General features: G+C 40.4%; 1 protein-coding gene and 1 long non-coding RNA gene across 6 annotated transcripts in view; one reads left to right on the plus strand and one right to left on the minus strand.

Moving 5' to 3' along the window:
- LOC140188747 (uncharacterized) overlaps positions 1 to 26972 on the plus strand; it is a 61838-nt gene that overhangs the window by 12255 nt on the left and 22611 nt on the right. The gene's annotated exons all lie outside the window — the stretch shown is intronic.
- The window catches only part of cep104 (centrosomal protein 104), a 134648-nt gene continuing 117992 nt past the window's right edge, over positions 10317 to 26972 (minus strand). For all 5 annotated transcript variants that reach the window (XM_072245347.1, XM_072245346.1, XM_072245351.1 and 2 more), the window contains 2 exons: positions 19266 to 19353; positions 10317 to 13005 (listed from right to left, as the gene is read on the minus strand). In XM_072245347.1, the coding sequence (XP_072101448.1) occupies positions 12869 to 13005; positions 19266 to 19353 (225 nt within the window). In that variant the 3' untranslated portion in view covers positions 10317 to 12868. The remainder of the gene's footprint in view (positions 13006 to 19265; positions 19354 to 26972) is intronic.

The following is a 26972-nucleotide window of genomic DNA, read 5'->3' on the forward strand; positions in this document are numbered from 1 at the left end:
GAGTGAGAGAAAGAATGTGTGTATAAAAATAAATAACAGATGAGGTACGAGGGGGAGGTGGGGCATTAGCGGAAGTTAGAGAGGTCAATGTTCATGCCATCAGGTTGGAGGCTACCCAAACGGAATATAAGGTGTTGTTTCTCCAACCTGAGTGTGGCTTCATCTTTACAGTAGAGGAGGCCGTGGATAGACATGTCAGAATGGGAATGGGATGTGGAATTAAAATGTGTGGCCACTGGGAGATCCTGCTTTCTCTGGTGGACAGAGCGTAGGTGTTCAGCAAAGCGGTCTCCCTGTCTGCATCGGGTCTCGCCAATATATAGAAGGCCACATCCGGAGCACCGGATGCAGTATATCACCCCAGCCAACTCACAGGTGAAGTGTCGCCTCACCTGGAAGGACTGTCTGGGGCCCTGAATGGTGGTAAGGGAAGAAGTGTAAGGGCATGTGTAGCACTTGTTCCGCTTACACGGATAAGTGCCAGGAGGGAGATCAGTGGGGAGGGATGGGGGGGACGAATGGACAAGGGAGTCGCGTAGGGAGCGATCCCTGCAGAAGACGGGGTTGGGGAGGGTGGGAGGGAAAGATGTGCTTAGTGGTGGGATCCCGTTGGAGGTGGCGGAAGTTACGGAGAATAATATGTTGGACCCGGAGGCTGGTGGGATGGTAGGTGAGGACCAGGGGAACCCTATTCCTAGTGGGGTGGCGGGAGGATGGAGTGAGAGCAGATGTGCATGAAATGGGGGAGATGCGTTTGAGAGCAGAGGCGATAGTGGAGGAAGGGAAGCCCCTTTCTTTAAAAAAGGAGGACATCTCCCTTGTCCTGGAATCAAAAGCCTCATCTTGAGAGCAGATTCAGCGGAGATGGAGGAATTGTGAAAAGGGGATGGCATTTTTGCAAGAGACAGGGTGAGAAGCGGAATAGTCCAGATAGTTGTGAGAGTCAGTAGGCTTATAGCAGACATCAGTGGATAAGCTGTCTCCAGAGACAGAGACAGAAATATCTAGAAAGGGGAGGGAGGTGTCGGAAATGGACCAGGTAAACTTGAGGGCAGGGTGAAAGTTGGAGGCAAAGTTAATAAAGTCAACGAGTTCAGCATGTGTGCAGGAAGCAGTGCCAATGCAATCGTCAATATAGTGAAGGAAAAGTGGGGGACAGATAGCAGAATAGGCACGGAACATAGATTGTTCCACAAAGCCAACAAAAAGGCAGGCATAGCTAGAACCCATACAGGTGCCCATAGCTACAACTTTAGTTTGGAGGAAGTGGGAGGAGCCAAAGGAGAAATTATTAAGACTAAGGACTAATTCCGCTAGACGGAGCAGAGTGGTGGTAGAGGGGAACTGATTAGGTCTGGAATCCAAAAAGAAGTGGAGAGCTTTGAGACCTTCCTGATGGGGGATGGAGGTATATAGGGACTGGACATCCATGGTGAAAATAAAGCGGTGGGGGCCAGGGAACTTAAAATCATCGAAAAGTTTAAGAGCGTGAGAAGTGTCACGAACATAAGCAGGAAGGGATTGAACAAGGGGGGATAATACCGTGTCGAGGTATGCAGAAACGAGTTCGGTGGGGCAGGAGCAAGCTGAGACAACAGGTCTGCCGGGACAGGCAGGTTCTTGGGTAGGAGGTAGAAACGGGAAGTGCAAGGTGTGGGAACTATAAGGTTGGTAGCAGTGGATGGGAGATCCCCATAGTTATCATAATTTTAAACAAACACATTTCATCTTTATGGACTAAAGAAAATAATAACACTTTTCCAAGAAGCATGCAGTACAGTCCTACTAATACTTTATGATCTCTAAGCACTGGCCATCAAATGCAGAATACTGGCTCATAGGAATGCCATCAATTGTTCAATCTGATATCCTAACTGATCTTACCATCATGGGCCAATAATCGAAAACCTGTCATCGGAATGGAAAATCAGAACTGTACAAGTGCTATCAACCACAGGAACCAGAGAGAAGGAACTGTACAAAAAAAACAACCATGTAGCATATCTGATACCAATCAAGGAAGCAGTGCAAGCTCCACTAATTACAAAAGGTGGATGGACAAAGAGAGGATTATGTTACTTGAAACCTTGGATCGTGTTACTGCATTATAATTCTGACATACCCTTCTATCTTTCTTAAATAATAGTGCATACAATTTGCATTTTAATCAATCCAGTAACTTCCTGACAGACTTCTCTGAAGGCCCTTGAAATATAAGAAGGGTGAGAACTTAAACTTTGCTCTCATTCCCTAACAAATGGATCTTCTATTGACATATTATCAAGCAAGCATTTCTGTATAAGTAAGTCTGAAATCAACATGTTCTCCAACAGCATTTATATTAAAACTATAGCATATTTGTGATACATGGCTGGACTACCAGCATGTTAAAGTGAGATACTTTGGTGAAGACCAGATTTTGCTGAAAACTATCTGCCAACACATGGGCCTCCTTTTTATTTTAAGGGAAGATCGACATGCTCTGGGTATATATCCAAATTGATTTTACATTTTAGATCTATGATTATTATTCAAATTATATTGTATGTGAAGATGTAATATGAAGGAATGAGACTGGCTTGTTCAGCTTGTTTACACTGAAAAGAAAGGAGTGATGAGGAATTCAAGGAGCCTGTTGACCAGATGGGTAAGAAGTACATCCAGCTGCAGCTCCTGGTTAACCACTTTAAGGAGCTGGAGTTGTGAATGGATTCACTGTAAACTATTGATGATGCAGAGATGTGCTCGCACAGCACCCTCAGTGAGGTCTTCATACAGCTGGTAAAGAATGCCAGGCAGAGTGGAGGAAGATAAGTATACAAAATTTCCCCGTAGTCACCACCCTCTCTAACGCATACCACTTTGGATTACCAGTTGGGAAGAAGGCTTGTTTATGTATCACCAGAGGCTTCTACTGCACAGCAAGGAAGGAAAAAATGGGAACATACAGATTTTTCTGTGGCTGCAAAGGAAATTCCAGGAAGATTCACTGCTTCCCTGGTACTGGGGCCAAAGATGACTCAGATATTCTGGACCTGGAGGGAGAGTGCTGCTTTAGTGGTATGTAGGGTAAAAAAAGAAATAAGACACTATAAACCGAATGTAGGACATCAAAAGGCAATTTAAAATGTAGAAGCTCAGAATTAATTATCTAAACACTACTCAGTGAAATTAGTCTTGATGCCAGGTCTTGACCCAAAACATTCTTCAGTCTGCAAAAAGTAGATGAAATAACAGCAAATTTTGATATGGCTGCATGGTCACCGAAGAAAGGAGATGAACATTTAAGAGTATTGGTCTTTTAAGAGTATTTGGTAGAAGGAATAAAAGCAGAGACTATTTTCTAAACAGGGACCTACTTCAGAAATCAGAGTTGCAAGGGGACTTGGGAGTCCTAATATTGGATTACTTAAAGGTTAACTTGCAGGGTAACTCAGCAGTAAGGAAGGCAAATGTAATGTTAGCAATCATTTTGAGAGAACTAGAATGCAAAAACAAGAATGAAATGTTGAGGCTTTACAAAGCACTGGTCAGACCACACTTAGAATATGGTGAGCAGCATTAGGCTTCTTATTTAAGAAAGGCGGTACTGGCATTGGAGAGGGTCCAGGGGACATTCATGAGAATCTCAGGAATGAAAAAGTTAAGGTTATGAGGAGCATTTAATTGATCTGTGTCAGTACTCGCTGGAGTTTAGAAGAATGACGGGGGAAGGGAGTAATCTCATTGAAACATAATGTTACGAAACCACAGGTTTCGTTTACTGTGGACTGTCACTTCAAGAGTGCCTAAATGAGGCGGGACTATGATGTCCTTCACTGGCTGACTTGCAGTTTATAAACAAGGACACAGACAGTCACAGTCGAGGGAGGAGAGGGAGAGAGAAACTGGGAAGCTAGTAGCTTCAGCTGGTCGCAGCTGAGGCTTGGAAATCTTTTATGCCCACAAGGGTGGGTGAAACATCGTCACGGAGTACATAACAGAATGTGCGTCTGTCACTTCGTATAATCCCAAAGGAGTGGGTTTTTCGGGATATCCTGTGGAGACCACTCGTGTGTTAATCCTTGCCTGGGTATGTTGTGTGGTGCTAATCCCTTGAAAACGATATCCCTGTGACATATCACTTTTGGTGATAACTTGTATGTGGATTTGGAACAAAACGACGACGACGATACTTTCGTTTACCTGTGGAATTCAACGTATCCACCTTTTCTCTACATTCACCCTGGATTACAAATATCTCTCTCCCATCATTCCTTCCGTGGATGAACTGAACTTTCCTATTTACCATTTTAAGACTCGAAACTTTGTTTCCCCAAGCTTAACTTAGTTTGGGAGCTGTATTTTTTTTACACACATACATACACTGTTAACATTTGTTTATCTTGGTTAAGTTACGATATTATAAGTAGATACTAATAAAGATAGTGGTGTTAGCATTAAACCCCGACTCACTGTGAAATCTCTTGCTGCTGGTTTATTTCTAAAACGTTACAGTTCGTAACAATATTAAATATTGAAAGGCCTAGATAGAGTGGACAGGGAGAGGATGGTTCCTATAGTGGGGGTCTAGAACCCGGGGGCACAGCCTCAGAATACAAGGACCACCCTTTAGAACAGAGAAGAGAACTTCTTTAGCCAGGAGGTGGTAAATCTCCGGAATGCATTGCCACGGGCAGCTGTGAAGACCAAATAGGCTCTTGATTAGTAAGGTTACATGGAGAAGGGAGAATAATGAGGTTGACTGGGATAATAGATCATCCATGATGAAATGGCAGAGAATGGCCCAGTTCTACTTTGTGAATTATGGCCTTAGTTTTATTCAATATTTTGGAAGGACAAGCAAAATATGAAATGGGGTGGGATAATGATATTAGTAAATAAGAAAATCTATTCAATCACAGAAAATAAAGATTTAGAAATAAAGTCACTGCTGTAATGCAGAGAAATAAATAAATCATCCATATTAATATAAATCATATTGAGCCTGAAGAAATGACTGCTATTTTTAAACAGGTCTAGCTGGTGACCCCTCATTTTGGATACTGCAGCCAAAAAGTAAAATTGAAGCAATAATATTCATTATTAAATTAAGATTAAAAATAGCAGGATGAAGGCAAAATATAGTCACAAAACAGGTAGACCATGATGCCCTGTCCAAGCCAGTCCCATTTGCTTCTAAATCTCTGTACCTGTCCAGCTGTCTTTTAAAAGTTGTTATTGTACTTGCCTCGACAAACTCCTCTGGTAGCTGATTCCACAAAGATACCATCTTTTGTGTAAAAAAAAACATGTTGCCCCGTGAGTTCCTCTTAAATCTTTCCCCTCTCCTCTTAAATCTATGCCCTCTAATTCTTGACACCCCAACTCTGGGAAAAAGACAGTACATTCACTCTATCTATACTCATCATGCCTTATACACCTCTCAGTCTATGCTCCATGGAAGAAAGTCATAACTTGTCTAACCAATGCAGTAACTTAGTCCTTGAAGTCCTGGCAGCATCCTTGTAAATCTTGTCTGCTCTTCTTCCAGTTCAATAACATCTTGCCTATAGTAGAGTAGCTAAAACTGAACACAATACTCCAAGTGCAGCCTCAACAGCCCTCTGTACAACTGCACAATGACTTTTTAACTTTTATATCCAATGTCTTGATATATGAAGGCCAGTGTGAAATAAGCCTTCTTCACCACCCTGCCCAGCTGTGACTCCACTTTCAGTGAACCATTTTCCCTTTAACTGACACTTTGTTTTAGCCTGTAAAATTGCCACATATCACAATGTGGTCTCTCCAGTCGAAAGACTGAATGCAGATTGGATATTTGCTTTCCTTATGCAATATGTGATATTCAAGATAAAGCAAGTACCTAATCTGTGATTGAATATATTGATAAATTGAAAATACAAGTAAATTACCTTTTCATAGGTATACTGAGAAGAATGGAGGTGAAAGAGCACATTTTGAAAAACGTGGTTTTGTATGGGAGAAAAAAACTTGTTTAAGTGCTGGTACCTTTACAATCAATATGTAGAAGATTCTTTAGCTTGAGATCAATAACCAGGACTGCAGATTTCTGCCTAACTGGAAGCCAGATCATTTGAGTTTGTCAGTACTTTGAAAGGATGGGCACTGCTTCAGACCATTTCACGATTCTATTGTGCATGGTGTGGAGTACCAAGATGAAACAATGATGAGGTGGACATGAGTGGATATTCTATTTTTGAGATTCTTTCCTGGATGTTTTTGTTGCAGAGATGGAGGCAAGAAATAAGGCCCTTATTTTGAAAATCCCGAGCAGGTCAATGCAACGTCAGAATATCTGGTCACTATGTAGTAAAGGGTGACAAAGCAGCAAGCTTTAACTACCAGCAATTAATCAGCTAATTTACTATTCCTGCAACTTTCACACTTAACTTGCACATTGCAATATACAGTATATTTCTGACTAATCAACCATGTTCATTAAAAGACCAGCTATAAAGTAGTCACCAGGGATAGCACTACGTGATTCAATTTTAAATATATTTGTAAGGAGGCTCTATTTGCAAATACTGTATTTTACATTAATAAATAAAACAGTACATCTTTTTACAAACTTTATCAGGATTGGCTCACTACATTATAATTAATTCCATACCAGCCATGTAATTATGTCAATGAATATTGACTTCCAGCAGTTTTTCTTCTCCTTCCTCCCTCAGTGAGCTCAACCGGAAGAATGACTCAAAATACATTTATCATCAAAGTATGCATATAGAACACAGCTCTGAGATTCGTCCTCTCACAGACAGCCACGAAGCAAAGAAACACCTTGCAACTAGCTCAAAAAAACTTCATCCAACACGTAAAAAAACAATGTATTGTGCAAATGGCATAAAGCAAGTGGACAACACATGCTTTATGCCATCAAACCAATCAAACCAGGAGTCCACTAGTATCTAGTTTAGTTCAATTAAGAAGAGTTACTTGACCCTCCAGGAAACATGGACCATGGTCATGGACACGGACACGGACCATGAGAAAAGTTCTGTAATAATCAAGTGCATCTTGAATGTTGAGTAAATAAAAACAAAGGGATTGAGAATTTTTGATGGGAATCTGAGCTGCCTGAATTTTGCTGCCAGATCTCCATGACACACAAGGTCACTTCCTTAGAAATCAAGATACATGGTTGCTCAGTTCCAATGATATTTCTAACACCGCCGACAATTTGCCACCTATAATGATCCTTACAGTAAGTAGTGGAAGTTTCTAGATTCTTGACCTATATAACAATGGCTGTCCATATCTGGTGATTACTCTCATTATCTCAATTACAACACTTGGAAACTCAACACTTCAGACCTTGTTCCTCAGAGATTAAGATGGGATTGACTAGTATATGGTTGGTGAAGCTAAAATGGCAGCAGGAGGTGATTTCTTCTAGCTCATCAACAAAACAGCTTTAATTCCTCTCTTTGATATCTCTTTTCTCCCTTTCAAGGTGGCTGGGTTTCAATTGGAGTCCATGATCTATAGCTGCATTCTAATTGCCACTCTTCACGGCAGTGGGTTCTTATTCCTGGAATTCGCCAACAGGCCACTTTCAATATCTCCAGGAGCGGCCAGGAAGACACCCATCTACAGGGTGCAGCCTTGTGTACTCAATTCCTCATTGGTGTCGGCAGCTGAGGCATTTTGGGAGATAGGAACATTGGGACAGCAGGCGTGGCATCCGCAAGCCTTGGCACTTGGGGCAATCACTTTCTCTCTTGATGGTAGGGGAGGAGGGTGGAGTTTGCTGCCAATTCTCAAGTCAGAGGAACTTAGAATAAAAACAACGCTGCAGACTGTAACATCATAACAGCGAGCTGTTTGTTGGTCTCTCCTCTCACTGTGGAAGAGGTGGGTGTTAATGCTTCCTGCTGCAACAAGTGGGGGGAGTGGGGAGGGTTGATCCTTTGCTGCTGCTTGTGCATGGGAGGGGGAAGGGGCTTTGGGATTCTAACGTTTTTGTCTTTCATTCTTTGGGGTTCCCTTCTGTTTCATGGATATCTGTGAAGAGCAAGAATTTCAGGTGGTATACTGTATACATTCTCTAATAAACGGAACCATTGAGCTTGTAAACATGGCATTTTTGCCACATACACTTGATTCCTCTCCCAGGCATCCAAAACTCCTTTTGAATTTGTGATCAACAGCCTTAAATTCCTGTTTAAGAAATGCCTCTAGTGGTCTAATCAGAGGCATACATTATTCACTTAGTAGTTCACAGAGAATTACAGCACGGGAAACAGGTAATGACATTTCTAGTATTTGGCCCAACCTATCCACGCCAACCAGAGCTACTCCCATTTGCCAAGAATTGGGCAGTATCTCCCCAAACCTTTCTTATCCACGTATTTAGTAAAAAGCATTAGCAATTAGTTTCAAGCACAGCCTGAACATTTTGGAGAACAAACAAGCAGTGAGTTTTAAAGCTGCTTGTTAAGACTCTTAGAAGTGCAGAGTATTCACAAAATAGTTTCTGAATGGAAAATGTCTTAGGTTGTGCATCTTGCTCTTCTGATTGGTAGATAGTTTTCTGCAGCTGAAATTGCATTGATCATGGGAAGAACAACAGAGCGTCATAGGAAGTCATTCCTGCCTGTGGCCATCAAACTTTACAACTCCTCCCTTGGAGGGTCAGACACCCTGAGCCAATAGGCTGGTCCTGGATTTATTTCCTGGTATAATTTACATATTACTATTTAATTATTTATGGTGCAACTATAACGAAAACCAATTTCCCTCGAGATCAATAAAGTATGACTATGACTATTAAACTTCCCGTGGAGTGCCTTTTTTTCAGAAAAAAATGTAATTTTGTTTTACTGAGTATTATGTTTTGCAATCATACAGCTATAAAACTAATACAATCATATTAATAACAAACTCCATTTCTCTCCTTGGTAACTGCTGGAAACCAGCTATAATCTTGGCACAAAAATGAATTTCAGACTATAAATTCATCAATATTACATATTTCCATCTGACATTGCCCAAATCTGCCCCAATTTCAACTCATTCAAGCCTTTATTATTTTAAAAGTCAACGATTCCAATTACTTCCTAGCTGCCATCCAATCCTCTATGCCTGAGATCATTGAAAACCTTTGCTTATGTGCTAATTTGCATCAGGTTGCATCCATCCATGAAGTATGTGTTAATGGGTTTATTCTGGATTCAAATTAAATCCTGCCCTTGGTTTTCCAATTCTCATGCTTTTCAAAATACTATCATCTAGTATCTCCATATCTGCATAATCTCTAGTCCTATAACCCTCTGCAAGTATCCTTCATGAAATTCCTTGATTTTGCCATCTGCCTTAATATCTGAATTAATTTTAAAAACAAAACACTGGAAACCATCAGATTAAGCAGTAACTACGGAAAGAGAAACAGGGTTCATGTTTCATGTTGAAGACCTACTCTAATTTTTTGCTTTAGAACTGTTAAATATAGTTTGATAATATTCCTGATTAGTGGATCTGGAAGAAATTCAGCATTTAATGGGGAAGAAAATTATTCACGCAAGACTTACTCAGAGATTGGGAGTCATTACCATTATGACTCAAACGGACAGAAATACATTTCGAAGTATTTTGAACAACTAAAGTGCAAATCTTTCTCTTTCCTTTGCCTTGCTGGATATAGTTTAGTTTAATTGAACATTTGCAAGGCAGTACAGGAAATGGGCATTAAGCTTCTCAGTATTCTCACAGGCTTTTCTTTTCAAAAATAGCCAGTTCCTTGAGTGATCTGTAATTTTCTTTAAACATTAAAAAGTGAAGAGTATATGCTTTGTTTTTCTTCTGAGGCCTGCTTATGAATATAGGCCTGGAAACTGTCTAGTTCTCATACTGATCAGCACAGCCAGTCTATCCATAAGCAAGATGCTTATGTTCTATGAAAGCAATAATACTTGTGAACCAGAAATTCTACAATGGGCCTCACCTTTCTTTCATAAGAGTGATAAATCAGTTAAGCAATTAGCTCCAAGAATTGGCAGGGACTCATTTCTGGAAGGATGTACACAAAAAGATAAGATTGGGATTTGTTTCATTTTATGCTTTTGTTTGAAAACTACCTGCTATACAGGGGCAGTATGAAAAGTTATTACTGGAACAGTGATCATCAACCAAAAACTTCTCAAGTGGGGATGGGAAGGAATAAAGGGAAAGGATCTGTTCCCAATGCATATAGTGCTGCACAGTACATTTAGGAAAGCTGAATGTATAGGCTCATGGAAACTATTTAAAAGATTGCGTAAGATCCAAAATGAATTAATGAAAACAGATTAAATGTTACAGGAAAGTGTAATAAATACAAAACATCCGACAAAGATACATACAAATCAGCAAAAAATATACAATAAATATTTGATTTAAGCTAAACACAGTAGTAGAATCTGGAATAAGTAGATTTCATCTCTAATTACTGAACGATTGTGATTAATCATTAATAACACATCATTCATTTAAAAAACTCAAACCCAACTTTACTCAGTTGTGTTAAACACCCTGAAACCATGAATCTGAAGCAAAGAAGATTAAATCAGATTATATAAAAACTTTGAATTACTGTCATATGCTGAAGACTGTTTTGGCAATTTTGTTGGTAATCACCAAAATAAGGCTTCACAGGACTGCAACAGTCAACATGAGCAGCAGGAATGAAAATCTTTTTCTATTACCACTCTTAGCAAAGTTTGATCAAAAATGCCTGTCATGTGCACAGCAATTTTGAGTCATTTTAAATCGTAACAAAACTAGTCAGATAGTTAACCTAGCTCCAGTGATTCAAGGTGAAGTATTGAAAATTTTCACTGTGCTTCTAACATTTAATATAATACTTTTCTATGACTTTGATATTGTAGGACTGAATCTTGCTTTTGATCGGAACAAACACCTCAGATAGCACAGGATGAAAAGAAAGTACTTTTTGCATAAACACTGCATTCAACACAACCCAGGAAGGAATGGGGGGCATTTAACATCTTTAAAAGACAAAATGCGCATTGCAGATGAAGACACCGAGGCATTAAAGATTTCAACCAGGATTTGTTTGCAATTTCTTTTTTGCACACATTCCAGTATTTCACTAAATGTCCAAAGTTAAGTAGATCAAAAACCAGGTGAATTTTAAAAGTACATCTGTTTTCAATTGACGTTTCATTATGTGCTCCACCCAGGTAATTATTTAACATCAATGCATGAAACTAGAAATACTGTCTTTTATTTTATTTCATGGATCCCATCATGAATGTTTTAACATCAATGTTTTCCCTGTCAAGAGTTTACATAAGCAAAGTTAAGTCACTTGACTGTGAATGAACCTATTCATAATCAGACCTGTACACCAGAGATTCATGAAAAAACTGCAATAAGAGTCCTGTTGCCTAGCTTTTCTCAATCTCTTCCAGACTGAACTCCCCATGTAAAGGTCGTAGAAATATTTGCTGCAGATTTACTGCATAAAAATTTTACAACTTCATGAAGAATGTTTACAGTAAATGGGAGTACTCGCTTTCAGTCCAGCCTCAAAATAATGAATGATTTTTCTTATCATGATAAGTTTGATTCAATGCCTCTTTGGTGATTGTATAAAAATTTTACTTTCAAACAGGCTAATAAGAGTTTAAACCCTTTACGTGAATTTAGCACAACTGAGATTTTAAATATTATTGGCAGTGTTAAAAGGGACACTGTGGCTGGTCAGAATGCCTTAATCTGAAATGGAATTCACAAATTAGACATCAAAATTTTAACCAGAATGAATTCCTCTTGAATAAAACGTGGCAAAATTCCATCTAATATAAGGAACAGTTGGACAGTTCTTATTCCCAAGTCTGAAGATGACAATAAATTAAAAATCATTTAGAATTAGTGATCCATCATCATCAGGTCAATACTATTGAGGACAGTTATCAAAATCTTAACCAAACATTTAGCTAATATGAAACCCTTATGGTCATCAGAAAGGATTTGCTGTGGCCACTCACTGACGTATCCAAAAAAATGGCCATTTTAAATAATTTAATTATGTGGGCTATGAGTAATTACAAGGATCTGGCGGTGCTTTTTAAAAAATAGATAGATAGATAGATAGACAGACAGATAGATAGATAGATAGATTTAGCCAGAGCATCTGACCATCAACCACCAGCTGATTTTTAAGGCTTTGGGCAGGATGGGTTTTGATGCCCACTTTATGTATCTCACTTTAGATGTAAGTACAAACATAGGCATCTTTATTGAAAATGCCAAAGGACCAGATCCATTCCTTCATACAAACTATGTGCATTCTGCAAATTCAATTGTTGCTCTGGCCGTCTGTTCAACCAAGCACAAAATTTAAAGGAATGACTGCATATATATTATTTTCCCAAAAAGAATGTACTCTAAGGACTCCTATAAATGATTACTCCACAGCTGTGTAATTGCATTCTCAGCCAAGACTGGTGAGTCAAAAGAAGGCAACAAAAAGTGTAAATTGTACAATGAAGTAGCTCTGTTAAAACAGGATTCAGTAGATTACTTCCTTTCCAAGTGTTCTGCTTCTGGTTCCTAGGCATGTGTCTGCTACAAAATAAATCTATTGAACTCCATTTTTTCCTTGGTACCAGCAGAGTTCTTTAAAGAATTAAGTGCTGCCTGAGTAGGTTTTTGTCAGAACTTCAAAATGACTCCAAGAGCTCAGGAGTTCTTTACCTTCATGCTAAGTCTTGTTAATTATATTGTGATTTTACAGCCCTGTGTGCTTTCACAAACGGCAACGCAAACCCAAATGCTTTGAATTGATGATGTCGAGGTTTCATTAGGTTTGCTGCCTGCCTTATCCAAACTGAATTCAACGACGATTTGCAGTTCTGCTCGTGGTTTTGTTTAATCCTGCTCTTGGAGCAGGAATTTTACTGCTGGTGGTTGGAGAACGTCCTTTAATTCCTGTAGGTCCTGGCCTAGGAGGAGCTGTAGTTCCTAGTTTTGCTGTGTAGGAAAAAAAACACAATTACATTAATTAAGAACTTCTAATAATATTCTAATAGTCTGAATAGTGGCTAAAAAAAACTGGGAGCTAATTTTAGTAACAGTCCTAATCCTTTCATCACAGAAGATTCAACTCAAACCAATCCATTAGAAACAAGAGGAAGACTGCTTAAAAGCAGAACAAAAATCAAATTTCTTTACGGTTAATATGTATAAATAACTTGTAAAGGGAAGTACTTAATCTCCTTTCAGAGGATGTAATTTTATAAGAAAAGAGCTGGGAAACAAACACTTTCTCTGATTACAATAATAAAAGCTTTGCATCAATAAAAGTCTATACAACAAATTAATTTTTGCAACACACAAAAAGTGCTGGAGAAGCTCAGCAGGCCAGGCAGCATCTATGGAAAAGAGTACAGCTGACATTTCGGGCCAAGACCCTTCAACAGGACTGCTGGGTCTCTGCCCGAAACATCCACTGCACTCTTTTCCATAGATGCTGCCTGACCCCGAGTCCCTCCAGCATTTTCTGTGTTGCTTGGATTTCCAGTATCTGCAGATTCATTGTTTGCGACTGGAAATTAATTTTTGTTGAATAGGTCGGTACGGTACGAACGCTGAACATTTGGAGGGTTTGAGATTCCCAGAGCTGCTGGCTTGTAAATTTTGAGTGATTTTTGAAAAAGTGAGTAGGACAGTAGGGATATTTATCAATCTTGAGATCATAGGGTTATTCGGTATTTGAGAAGGACCAATAAAGAGGCTTTAAACAAGACGGACATTGTTGGTGTGGACAGAACTGGAGTGGAGAGCTTGAGGCATTGGCTCAAAAGGCTTCACAAGAAGAGGCACAGGCTAAGACAGGTTTCCAGCAAGTTAATCTCTTCCTTTCTTTTTGTGCAATTAAAGTAGTGGAAATGCCAGGCAAGATAGCGGAATGCTCACGCGGGTTGTGGGAGAGACCTCCAGTGTCCCTGATGACTACATGAACTCCAGATCATGCAGGAGGTTGGGGGGGGGGGGGGTTAATTGATAGGCAACAGAGGGAGGTATAACACCCAAGCTGCAGGATACAGTTAACTGGGTGACTTCTAGGGGAATAGGCAGACAGTACAGGGCACCCCTGTGGCTGCCCACCTCAATAACTCAATAACAAGTATACTGCTTTGGATCTGTTTGGGGGGGGGGGGGGGGAGGATGAACTAGCAGTGGAAAGCCACAGCGGTCAGATCTCTGGCACTGAGCCTGGCTCTATGATTCAGAAGGGGAGAGAAGAGGCAAGCAGTAGTGATAATGACATTGGATTGGACCAGTGGTTCTGTAGATGAGAACAAGATTACCAGATGGTATGCTGCCACTCAGGTGCCATGGTCAGGAACATCTCTGAGTTCACAGCATTCTTAAGTGGGAGGGTGAGCAGCCAGAGGTCGTGATCCACATTGGTGCCAATGACATTGGCAGGAAGGGAGATGAGGTCCTGCAAACTGAGTTCGGGGAGCTGGGTGATAAGTTAAAAGGACGGGACCTCCAGGGTTGTGATCTCAGGTTTGCTACCCATGCCATGTGCTACTGAGGCCAGAAATAGGAAGATAACATGTGGCTAAGGAGATGGTGCAGGAGCGAGGGGTTCAAATTTTTGACTTGTTTGGCTCACTTCAAGCAAACACGGGACCCGTACCGACAGGATGGTTTGCACCTCAACTAGAGGGGGATTAATATCCTTGTGGGAAGGTGCTACTTTGGCGGATTTAAACTAGAGTTACAGGGGTATGGGAATCAGAGCCAGGACAGATAGGTGAGTGGATGTAGGGAAAGATGTTGTTAAGCCAAGACACAAAGACAGGAATCTAAAGGTTAAGAATGGTGGAAATAATGTTCTGGGTTTCATCTACTTCAATGCAAGGAGTATTGTAGGTAAGGTGGATGAGCTTAAAATATGTATCAGTACATGAGACAGGGCAGGTGACAAGAGTGTCTGTAGGGAAATACTTCCAATCTTGTGATCATAATTCCATTAGCTTCAAGATAATTATGGAGAAGGATAGTTCTGGTCCCCAGTTTAAAATTTTAAATTGAAGAAGGGCCAATGTTAATGGCAAGTGCAGATTGGGACAAGTTTTTTCTGGCAAAGACATGCCCAGTAAATAGGAGGCCTTCAAAAGTGAAATATTGAGGTTACAGAGTCTGTATGTTCTTGTCAGAATAAATAGCAAGGCTTAGCAAGTTTAGGGAACCTTAGTTTCTGAAAGATACTGAGTCCCTGGTTAAGATGATGTTTCCTGTGGTTCAAATGCAGTACGCAATCCCAAAAACTTATATGAAGACTGCTAGACTGAAATTTCATCTACATGGAGGTTATACAAACCAGTGGAAATTACTACTTAGATAGAAAGTGTTAATGAATTAATTTGTAGGGTGGAAGTGGGCTCATGATTTCATTAGGCAACTCTTGCTAAGGCCCAAATAGTAACACCATTCATGAATACTTTCTAAAAGCTGCTTTAAGTCCGTGATTTTTTTTTACAAAAAGTTTCCTGAGCAGTAGTTACTGGCACCCAAGGACAACAGCAATCGAAAGCAATACTCGGTGGTTGAGAATGAACAAAATATTTACATTTCAATGTTTTTGTATCATCGAAAGTGGCTTTTAGAGATGTAAAGGGCCACTACTGTTGAAATTTTACATCACCAGCAAGTGCATTGGTGGGTTTAATGCAGATCTACTTTGTTACCAGATGGATTATAGTAACATATTTTCTTCTTAAGAATAGGACACTAGCTAAGCAGCAATGCTCCTCAATGCCACATAGGAAAGAACTAATTCAATACTTAAAAGTTGACAAACAAATGATTAATGACATTTTGCAGATTTTTGAAGAGGAGGGGCAAGAAAAGAAGAGGAAAACAAGAAAACAAAAAAACCACTTGGAATTGAGCAACACACACAAAATGCTGGAGGAACTGAGCAGGCCAGGCAGCACCGTTGGGAAAAAGTAAACAGTCGACGTTTCGGGCTGATATCTTCCATCAGGACTGGAAAGGAGGGGGGAAGTCAGAGCAAGAAGGTGTTTGGAGGGGGGAAGGAGAGAGGGGAGGAAGTAGTACAAGGTGACAGGTGAGACCAGGAGAGAGTGCAGTAAAGAGCTGGGAAGTTGATTGGTGAAAGAGAAAAGGGGCTGGAGAAGGGGAAAAGGGGAAGGAGCACCAGAGGGAGTGATGGGCAGTTAAGGAGATAAGGTGAGAGGGAGGAACAGGAATGGGGAGTGGTGAAAGGGGCTGGGAGGGGAAGAGGAGGGGCAATTACCAGAGGTTAGAGGCTACCTAGACAGAATATAAGGTGTTGCTCCACCAACCTGAATGTGGCCTCATCACAGCAGTAGAGAAGGCCATGGACTGACATGTCAGAATGGGAATGGGGAAGTCGAATTGAAATGGGTGGCCACCGGGAGATACAACTCTTTGTGGTGGACGAAGCGAAGGCACTCAGCGAAGCGGTCTCCGAATCTGTGCCTGGTTTCACCGATATACAGGAGGCCACACACTAGGAGCACAGCATACAGTAGGTGACCCCAACAGACTTGCAGGTGAAATGTCGCCTCACCTGGTAAGACTGCTTGGAGCCCTGAATGGTAGTGAGGGATGAGGTATAGGGGCAGGTGTGGCATTTGTTTTGCTTGCAAGGATAAGTACCAGGAGCGAAATCAATGGTGAGGGACAAGTTGACAAAGGAGTCCGATCCCCACGGAAAGTGCACGGGGGGGGGGCGCGGTAGCGCGGGTAGGAAAAGATGTGCTTGTTGGTGGAATCCCACCAATTACAGTGCCTATTAAAAGTATACACCCCGCCCCCCGCCCCCCCAGAAGTTTTTGTGTTTTATTGTTGGATTAGGATTTAATCTGGCTTTCTTTTGACACTGATCAAAAGACAACTCTTGACACTGTCAAAGTGAAAGCAGATCTCTGCAACGTGATCTAGATTAATTACAAATATAAAGCACAAAATAATGGATTGTATAAGTATTCACCCCCTGCAAGTTAGTATTTAGTAGATGCACCTTTGGTAGCAATTACAGCCTTGATTCTATGTGGTTAGGTCTCCACCAGCTTTGCACATCTGAACACTGCAATTTTTCCTTATTCTTCTTTACAAAACTGCTCAAACTCTGTCAGATTGCATGGGGATCATAAATGAACAGCCTTTTTCAAGTCCAGTCACAAATTCTCAACTGGATTGATGTCTGGAACCTGACTTGGCCACTACAGGATATTAACTTTGTTGTTTTTAAGCAATTTCTGTGTAGCTTTGGGCTTTATGCTGGGGTAATTGTCTTGCTCGCAGACTGCATTAGGTTTTCCTCCAGGATTTCCCTGCATTCATTTTACCCTCTTCCTTCACAAGCCTTCCAGGGTGTGCTGCAGTGAAGCATCCCTACAGCATGAAGCAGCCATCACCATGCTTCACGGTAGGGATGGACTGTTTTTGATGATGTGCAGTGTTTGGCCTTCGCCAAATATAACGCTTAGTCTGATGGCTAAAAAGCTCAATTTTGGTTTCATCAGATGCATAGACCCTTCTTCCAGCAGATTTCAGAGTCTCCTGCATGTCCTCTGGCAAACTTTAGTCGAGATTTCATGCGAGTATTTTTTTTCAACAGTGGCTTTCCCTTTGCCACTCTCCCATAAAGCTGTGACTGATGAAGCACCCAGGCAACAGTTGTATGTGCAGTCTCTCCCATTTCAGCCACTGAAGCTCGTAACTCCTCCAGAGTTGTCATCAGTCTCTTGGTGACCTCCCTCTCTAATCCCCTTCTTGTACGGTTCTTCAAGTTTTTGAGGATGGCATGCCCTTGGCAGATATATATCTGTGCCACATTCTTTCCATTTCTTGATAATTGATTTGACTGTACTCTAGGAGATATTCAGTGAGCTGGAAATTTTCTTGTATCCATCTCCTGACTTGCAGTTTTCAATCACCTTTTGTCTTCATGGTGTAGTTTTTGCCAAGATACTGACTCACCAGCAGTTGGACCTTCCAGATACAGGTGTATTTCTACTACAACCAATTGAAACACCTTGACTGCACCAGTGACGATTAGGTGTGTCATATTAAAGGGGGGTGAATACTTATGCAATTAATTATTTTGTGTTTTACAATTGCAATGAATTTAGATCACTTTGTAGAGACCTCTCTTCACTTTGACATGAAAGAGTCTTTTTCTCTTGATCAGTGTCCAAAAAAAAAGCCAAATTAAATCCACTGTGATTCAATGTTGTAAAACAATAATGCTGGGGTAATTGTCAGGGGGGTGAATACTTTTTATAGCCATTGTACGTGCTGGATGCAGAGGCTGGTGGGGTGGTAAGTAAGGACATGATGAACCCTACCCCTGGTGTACTGGTGGGAGCATGGGGTGAGGGCAGATGTGTGCGATATGGAAGATATCCAAGATAACAGAAATAGAAAGAAAGTGAATCCTGAAACAATAATTTAGACAAACAAATTGATAGACTAAGTTGGCTTATTAATAGAACCTTAAAAGGTAGATCCTGCAATCAAAGGCTGAGTTGTTTTTCACACATCTTCAAGTAGCCCTCCACTGAATACCTTGAAGAGGAAGAAATGATGTTTGCTGATCTATTAACAGCATCTACTGGATCAGCAGTGAGTGGGACATGAAGGGCATTAGAAAGGTGGGACACTTTCACTGCCTGAATTCAATGGAGCATGGTCATATTTTATGCACTGCCAGTTAAACATTGCCAAATAACAGTAATAACACCAGTAAAAGAAGCAATTAGAATGAGAAAACATGTGGTGACAGAAATGATTCAAGTGTGTGAAAATAGTTCCTAAGTGTCACTCAGGTGTGAAGGTTGAAATTATATTGAAAGGCTTTTGGTTAAAGCTTTTGCACTTTGCAGATGTATCTTAGCCTTTGAAATAGTGGGAGGGTAAATCCACCAGTTTTCAAAATTTAGATTTGAGGGAGAAATGCATAAAAAGAGAGATAACTACCTATTGACCAGTCTAACCATCTCTATTTCTCTACATTGGGCTGAAAGACAAAATGATTACATGCAATCTTTGCACAGACTATCTGGAAAAAAAATGCCTCCATTACCAATACCAAAAAAATTCCTAGATTGAACAAATTATTTTGTTTGTGTAGAAATATGCATTTTGCTTCAATGCATGTGATTAAATTGAAGAATTATTTAAAAACTTATTAAAATGGCTTTGATTTATAAGAAGTATTTTACCTTGGAGTTGCTGGGTCCTCTGTAATGTCTGCATTCTGCGGGAATTCATTTTACAGCCGTCTCTTCCCATGAGATGAAGTTTCCAAGGCTAAGAAAATTGGAAGAACAAGAAGGCCTCTGTTAGTCACAATCTGTGCAGTGAGCAGCTCCTTGTGGAGCTGAGATGCAGACAGAGTGTTGGTTGAAATATGTGTAAACCACACAGGGCGAGCAGGTCACCATGTCTGCCAGATAGCATAATTCTTCCTTTCAATGTACAAAGCCATAGCTTTATTCAAAGACTCAACGTACTTTATGAAGTGAAGGTTTAAAACAGGACCACAGTATTTTCTGCACATTTTTCTCTTAAGACTGTAATGCTGAAGTATTCATGTGTCTCTGCAAACCAGACTTTGATAAATTGGAAACCCTAACAGGAATCTCCCAGTTCTTTGCACAAAAAAAGTCACAAGTTTATCTTCACTGTTCAATTGGGTTAATCTTACCTTACCTCCATTGCAAGAAGAAAATAAGATCAGGAGGATGAACATAAGTCCCATTCATAGACTACACCATTTTAAATCATTAAATCAGATATTTGGAACTCAATTATACCAAAGGAACACCCATCTATTCCATCATTATTATCAGTCGATTACCTCATGCAGAAATGGCCTTGGTCCTAACAGAAGCACACCCATTTTCCTTCAGCTGTCAGAACTTTGCTGTGCAGTTCCTAACGCTGGGCCTCAGCCCTTTATGACACATGCCTCCACGGCAGCCAGAGAGCAGAAAAACATATACTTACTGCCATGAAGCAGAGAGAGTACAGGGAAAATGTGGAGAACACTGAAATCCTCCGAGATGCATTAATAAATTGTTGTTGATTAGATCAATGCAAAATATATGTCAGAATGATGGTTAAGGCAGTTAGTTAGTTTGCTAACGTACTATATTCCAGGACTGACTTAATCCATATAATGCAAAGTAGGAAAAATACTGTCACCTCTCTGAATGTGAAGAAGTGCTCTTCAGCACTATTAAAAGCTTTGCATTCACGTGTTGAGACCATCTCTTCCCCACTTTGTTGAATCATTTACACAATGCATCTCCTCATTTTAGGCAGACTGCCAGCAACCAAAGACAGGCAAAAAGAGATTACAGGAAAGACCAGAAGATATCAAAGTCCAAAGTAAAGTTATTACCAAAGCGCATGTATGTCCCATATTCAACCCTAAGATTCATGTTTTGCAGGCATTCATCCAACAGATTGGGCAGACAACCAATGTGCAAAAGGCAACAATCTGTGCAAATGCAAAAATAAAGAAAAAAACTATCAAGAATATGAGATGAAGCATCCTTGAAAGTGAGTCCATAGCTTGTGGGAACAGTTCAGTGATGGGGTGAGTGAAATTATCCCATCCGGTTCAGGAGTCTGATGGTTAAGAGGTAATAACTGCTCCTGAACCTGATGGTACAGGTCCTGTACCTCATTCCCGTGGCAGAACTTCATGCAGATGTGCTCAATGGTGGGGAGGGCTTTACCCGTGATGGACTGGGCTGTACCCACTACTTTTCGTAGTCTTTTCCACTCAAGAGCATCTGTGTTTCTATATTAGGCCATGATGCAACCAGTCATTATACTCTCCACCATACATCTATAGAAGTTTGTTGAAATTTTAGACAACGTGCTGAATCTTTGGAAAGGAAGTAGAGGTGCTGCTGTGCTTTCTTTATAATTGCACTTAAGTGCTGGGCCCAGGACAGACCCTTCAAAATAATAGCACCAAGGAATTTAAAGTTGCTGACCCTCTTCAACTCTGATGAGGACTGACTCATGGACTTCTCGTTTCCTCCTCCTGAAGTTAATAATCAGCTCCATGGTCTTGCTGACATTGAGTAAAAGGCTGTTGTTGTGGCACCACTCAGTCACTTATCTTCTTCTTGTAACTCCTTTTTCTCTTCTATTAGTGAGTGTACAAAGAAATAACCAGGAAGTTCCAACAGCTATTTTTTTCTTAACTGCAGTATGCCTCTGTACTAAGGCTAATGGTACTCTTTAATTACTCTCCTGATACTGCCCTAGAGCCCTCACAATGATACACAGCTATAATATACAAAGTGCAGGCAGGTGCAAGAAACCATGCAAGGAATGCCACCCAAGATCCTTCTGTCATGGCAATGCTATCTGCCAAAGAAGTCTGTTAAACTGGAAGGAATCAACTGACAATGATCACCAAAAGACCAACCACATCAATAGCCATTGCTATTAAATTCAGTGTATGCTTGGGAAGTCCATGTGAGCAGCATAGTAAATGGCAAACTATCCTGCAGAAGTATGTAGTCTCACAGTTTCCTCAGTTGGGACTATACATGGTTTTTCTCCTCGAAGTTAGCAGCTGGAAGCAGACACCTCTAATGGTATGCAGTGTAATCCATGGCATGATGGGCTTCAGTAAGACTTTTGACAAGGTCTCAAATGGGAATTTGGTTAGGAAAGCCAGTTCCCATAGGTGAGCCAGCAAATTAGGTACAGAATTAGCTTGGTGGCACTGGAGGATTGTTTTTCATATTGGAGGTATATGACCAGTGGTGTGCTGCAGGGATCAGTGCTGGGTCCCTTGTCATTTATATTAATGATCTGAATCAAAGTTCAAAGTATATTTCTTATCAAGTATGCATACAGTACACAGCTTTGAGCATCGCCTTCTTGCCGGCAGCCACAAAACAAAGAAACACCATAGACCCCCACTTAACGAAATGCCGTAAAGAACAAGACCATCAAACATGTGATAAAGAAGAACAAGTCACACAAACAAATAACACATAGGACACTAAACACCAAACCACAGAATCCCTAAAAGTGAGTCCACAGCCACAAGTCCCAAGACAAGTGATGACGGTCCAGGAGTTAATGGCCGCGACCACAGCCACAGACCCAGTTCCGTGTCTAAGTACCTCAATCAATTGCACAAACAGCAAAACATGCTCAGCGCTGAGGACATCAAATCAGGCCAAAAGTGAGTCTACATCAACGAGCTGCTGAGGAGTTGAATCTTGCAGTTATAGGATCCAAGACTCCTGCACCTTTCCCCGGCAGAAGCAAGAGGGAGACCGACCAAATGCAGATAGATGGCCCTGACCATGTTTGTTTTCCACTCTTGTTCTCGTTGATTTTAATCTTGCTCGTCACTTCAATCGGCGTGAAGTAATGGAACTGACCATAGGCTTGTGGTCTGCCATTAGGAATCAACGCAGCCAGCCCCAGGGACAACAGTATTTGCATTCTACACCAAATCCCCCAAGTGATTGCAGAAGCGCTAGATTGTTCAGTCGGTCAAATACACATTCCTAAGATGGGAATTACAGGCTGTAACCAATTGCAGTTCGGAAGAAGACGTGCATCTAGGAGAGGAGTATCCAGTAGTTTTGTCAGCTACTTGCAAGATGTCGCCATCTTGCCGGAATAAGAATGCAGATGGCACGATTAATAAAGTTTGCAGATGACAGCAACATTGATGGTATAGTGGAAATGAAAGGTTATCTGAGATTACAACAGAATCGAGATCAACTAGGAAAATGGGCATGATATAGCAGATGAAATTTAACTCAAGACAAATGCAAAATTAATAAGTTAAATGAAAGCAGGACGTACACAGTAAATGGCAGAGCTCTGGAGTACAACAGACAGACCTTTTTTTTGGGGGGGGGGGGTTGTCTTGTAGTTTCCCTTAAAGTGGTAACTAAGGAGAAAGGGTGGTGAAGAAGGCATTTGGATTCTTGCCTGTTCAGTCAGGGCACTGAGTACAAGAGTTGAGATGCTAACAACAGGAATTCTGCAGATGCTGGAAATTCAAGCAACTTTGATGAGTGTTACAAGAGTTAGGAAATCAGGTTTCAGCCATACAGACATTGGTGGATCCACACTTGAAGCAGCTGTGGTCACTAGGCTATATTAAGCAAACAAGGATGCAAAATAAATTCTATTTGTTGCTGGGACTGGATAATTTAAATTATAAGGAGGAACTGGATAAGCTGGGACTACTTTCCCTGGAGCTTGAGAGGGAACCATAGCAATTTATAAAATCAAGAGCATAGATGAGGTGGACAATCACACTCTTTCTTTCCCCCTCCCCTCCCCAAACCGCCCACTTCCAGGTAGGCAATTCTAAAACTTGAGAGCATAGGTTTAAGTTAGAGAGGATAGATTCCAAAAGTACTTGAGGGGCAGTTATCTTCCACACTAAGAATGGTATGTATATGACCCAAAGTGGTAGAGAAAGGAACAATTAAAACATTTAAGATATTTAGACAGGTACATGGATAGCAAAGCATTAGAGGCAGATGGGTCAAAAATAGCTCTGCTGACTATTCCTGTATAAACATAAATCCAAGAACTGATGCATTAAAGAAAATAGATTTATTTAATAATTCTTAACCAAAGGGCCAAGTAATGGTGTCCTTGTTTGCTGAATTCAGTGAAGCTAGGCTGGGCTCAGAGGACAATTTGACTAACTGTAGCATTGTGTACACTGCATCACAGAAACAAAAAGTATTAATGCAAAGGCCCAAAACTGCAGAGAATCTGAGGCTTGCTCTAAATATATTCATTAATACCGAGCATGAATACAATAACACAAAACCACTGGGGTAATGTGTGGATTTAGCTGCAAGGAACATACAAGTTTAAAATCAATGCCTTTGTGACTATTTGTGATCCAGTGTGGTACTGGCTGACTAAGATATCATTTTCTTCAATGTTAAAAATTATGTTCCGGTAGAAATACAGGAAAGACTAATATTTATTCTAGAATATATTTCATGTTTCATCTACTGTGTCAATATTCTTCCATTTACCATCTACAGTACTAACAATATGTCAATTTCAAGATGCACAATGAAATACCCACTGAAAATGTATTAATCCTACTGCAGGTTCTAATTTACAATGCAAAATACAAACGTATGCTGCAGTTCAATACATAGAGCCATGAGGCACTTAGCTTCATTCAATATACCAATAAATAAAACAGTAAACACCATCAATATCATGGAGCTCATTTGATAGCAGTGGCAGAATACTGCCTACCCATTCTCCCTAGTGAATGGATTTGAATGGTTGAAGAGGGAAAACAAGTTACTATGGAACAAGCACCTCACGATTTCTCAAGTGAATTTAGTTCACTTGTTCTAGAAGTGGATCCCATTACTACTTGAACACTGTTTTATTATTTGGTAGCAGGACAGCCAGCCAAATAAATGAATGAGAAAACAAATCTGAACTGTATTACGCAATTCTCTTTGGACCATGGCCTTGTTAGTGAACTAAATACTTATAACAATTTTAAATAGTGATTTTAATAACTTTTTAAAAATTAATTTTGCTAATGACTCATGGTGTCAAATAAAAATGTACCACATGTGTGCAAAACTAGTCAACATAGTCAAGTTTGTTACAGTGCCAAATTTCTCAGTGGAAACTTGAATGGGACAACTATTCAAATGATACCTTTTACACATAGGTTTAAGCTGTCAAGTATATTAACAAAGCTAGTCCATAGGAAACATTATCAAGTATAATTTGAAAAACTATATCATGAAAGATAATATGCAGCATGTTAATTTGAAAACTTTTCAATTTCACCCAAGTATCTATTCGCTGTTGAACTGTTTACTCTACACAACATTGCAAGAGGCAGATCTCTCCTTAGAACTCAAGGCCTTGAAATTTGTCAGATGATTTTTCTTCCAAAACCTAAGTACCACTAACTAGAGTTAGCATTAAAGTGTGATTATTCTAAATCGCTGAAATTTTGGTGGCAATAATAAATCTGCAGACATCTTTATTTTTATTCAGATATCTTAGAACAAACAAAATCATACTTACAATGGTTCAGGGCCTCAAACTCTGAGATATAAACATCACCAATTGCTTGCCCTGGTCTAACCATGTAGATGACATGGCCACAAAAGCACAGTACTGTCTCTAACTAGAAGGCTAAGGAAATTCAGCAAGTCTCATTGACCCTCAATTTTTAATCGATGCGCTACTGCTCGGTATGGCAACTGCTCTGCCGAAGAAATTGCAGTGTGTGGACACAGCTCAGTGCATCACAAAATTTGGCCCTTATTCCATGAGCCCTGTCTATACTTCCTTCTGTTTGTGAAACTCCACCCAGATGTTCCATTGGGCAGAAGATACAAAAGCCTAAAAACACACATCATCAGGCTCAAGAACAGATTCAATCCTCCTCTTACAAGGATCTTGAATGGATCTCTTGTACAATCGATGAACTTTCTTCATGGCCCTTCCACATTATTATTTACAGGTATACCCTGCTTTACGTCACTTCGCTTTTACGAAAGACCTACATTAGTACCTGTTTTCGCTAACCGAAAGAAATCCAAAGAGGACTTTTGCTTTTATGAAAAAAGGCAAAAAGCGAAAATAGTGTTCAGTGAATGTTTTGCAGCGAGCTATTATAGAGGCAGCGCGCACCCTGAGCAGCGAGAGTGGCGACAAGTGAAAATAGTGTTCAGCGTTTGTTTTGCAGCCAGCTATTATAGAGGCAGCGCGCACCCTGAGCAGCGAGAGTGGCGACAAGCGAAAATAGCGTTCAGTGAATGTTTTGCAGTGAGCCGTTATAGAGGCAGTGCGCACCCCGAACAGCGAGAGTGGCGACAAGCGAAAATAGCGTTCAGCGTTTGTTTTGCAGCCAGCTGTTATAGAGGCAGCACGCACCCTGAGCAGCGATAGTGGTGCTGCCAAGCTCCCTCCCCGGGAACTACACTTAGCATCAAGCTGCCATAGCTTTGAACTGCGTGAAATTTTTGCTACGATTGACAGTGCTGCAATGATTGCAGAAAAGTATGACTTTAATTTTGAAAGGGCACGTAGGTTTAGGGCAGGTTTGCAGGATGTTTTGAGTGCTTCCAAAGAACTGTATGATAGAAAAATGAGTGAACTTTCCAGTGTGCTCGCTGTCTTCCCGATTCTGGTAAGTAAAACTACACTGTACTTACATTATTTCTAATTTATATAGGCTGTGTATTTATCAATTATTCCGTCTTTTACTATATGTTAGTGTCATTTTAGGTTTTATGTGTTATTTGGTATGACTTGGTAGGTTTTTTTTGGGTCTGGGAATGCTCAAAAAATTTTCCCATATAAATTAATGGTAATTGCTTCTTCGCTTTGCGCCATTTTGGCTTACGAAAGGTTTCATAGGAATGCTCTACTTTCCGATAGCGGGGGGACACCTGTACCTGCACTGTAAACAGTATATTTTACATCCCCATTGGCTTTTCCCTTTGTTCTACTCTGAAGTAATTTTGAAATGATCTGAATGATTGGAATGCAAAATAATGTTTCTTTTAGTACAGGGGTCCCTAACCTTGTTTGCACTGCGGACTGGTTTAATATTGACAATATTCTTGCCCCGAGAAAGACTATCATGACCATGAAGCCTTGCGTGGGCACCTGTGCTCGCATGTGTGTAGGTGCCGATTTTTCTCTACAAATCGTTTTTGGCCATTCTGTTCGGGGGCGGAGTTGTTAATCACGACTAGAATATAGGTGATAAATGGCTAATACACTCAATTTCGTTTCTAAAACCGCTTATCTAACGAATTTAATATTAAACACACAGCACGTATTTTCCTCGCATGAATATAGTGATAAGTCAATTATCAGGGGAGGACAGGTGAGCTTGAAGTAAGTGTTGAATG

Source organism: Mobula birostris, chromosome 27 (genome assembly GCF_030028105.1).
Source record: "Mobula birostris isolate sMobBir1 chromosome 27, sMobBir1.hap1, whole genome shotgun sequence".
Taxonomy (NCBI): Eukaryota; Metazoa; Chordata; class Chondrichthyes; order Myliobatiformes; family Myliobatidae; genus Mobula; species Mobula birostris.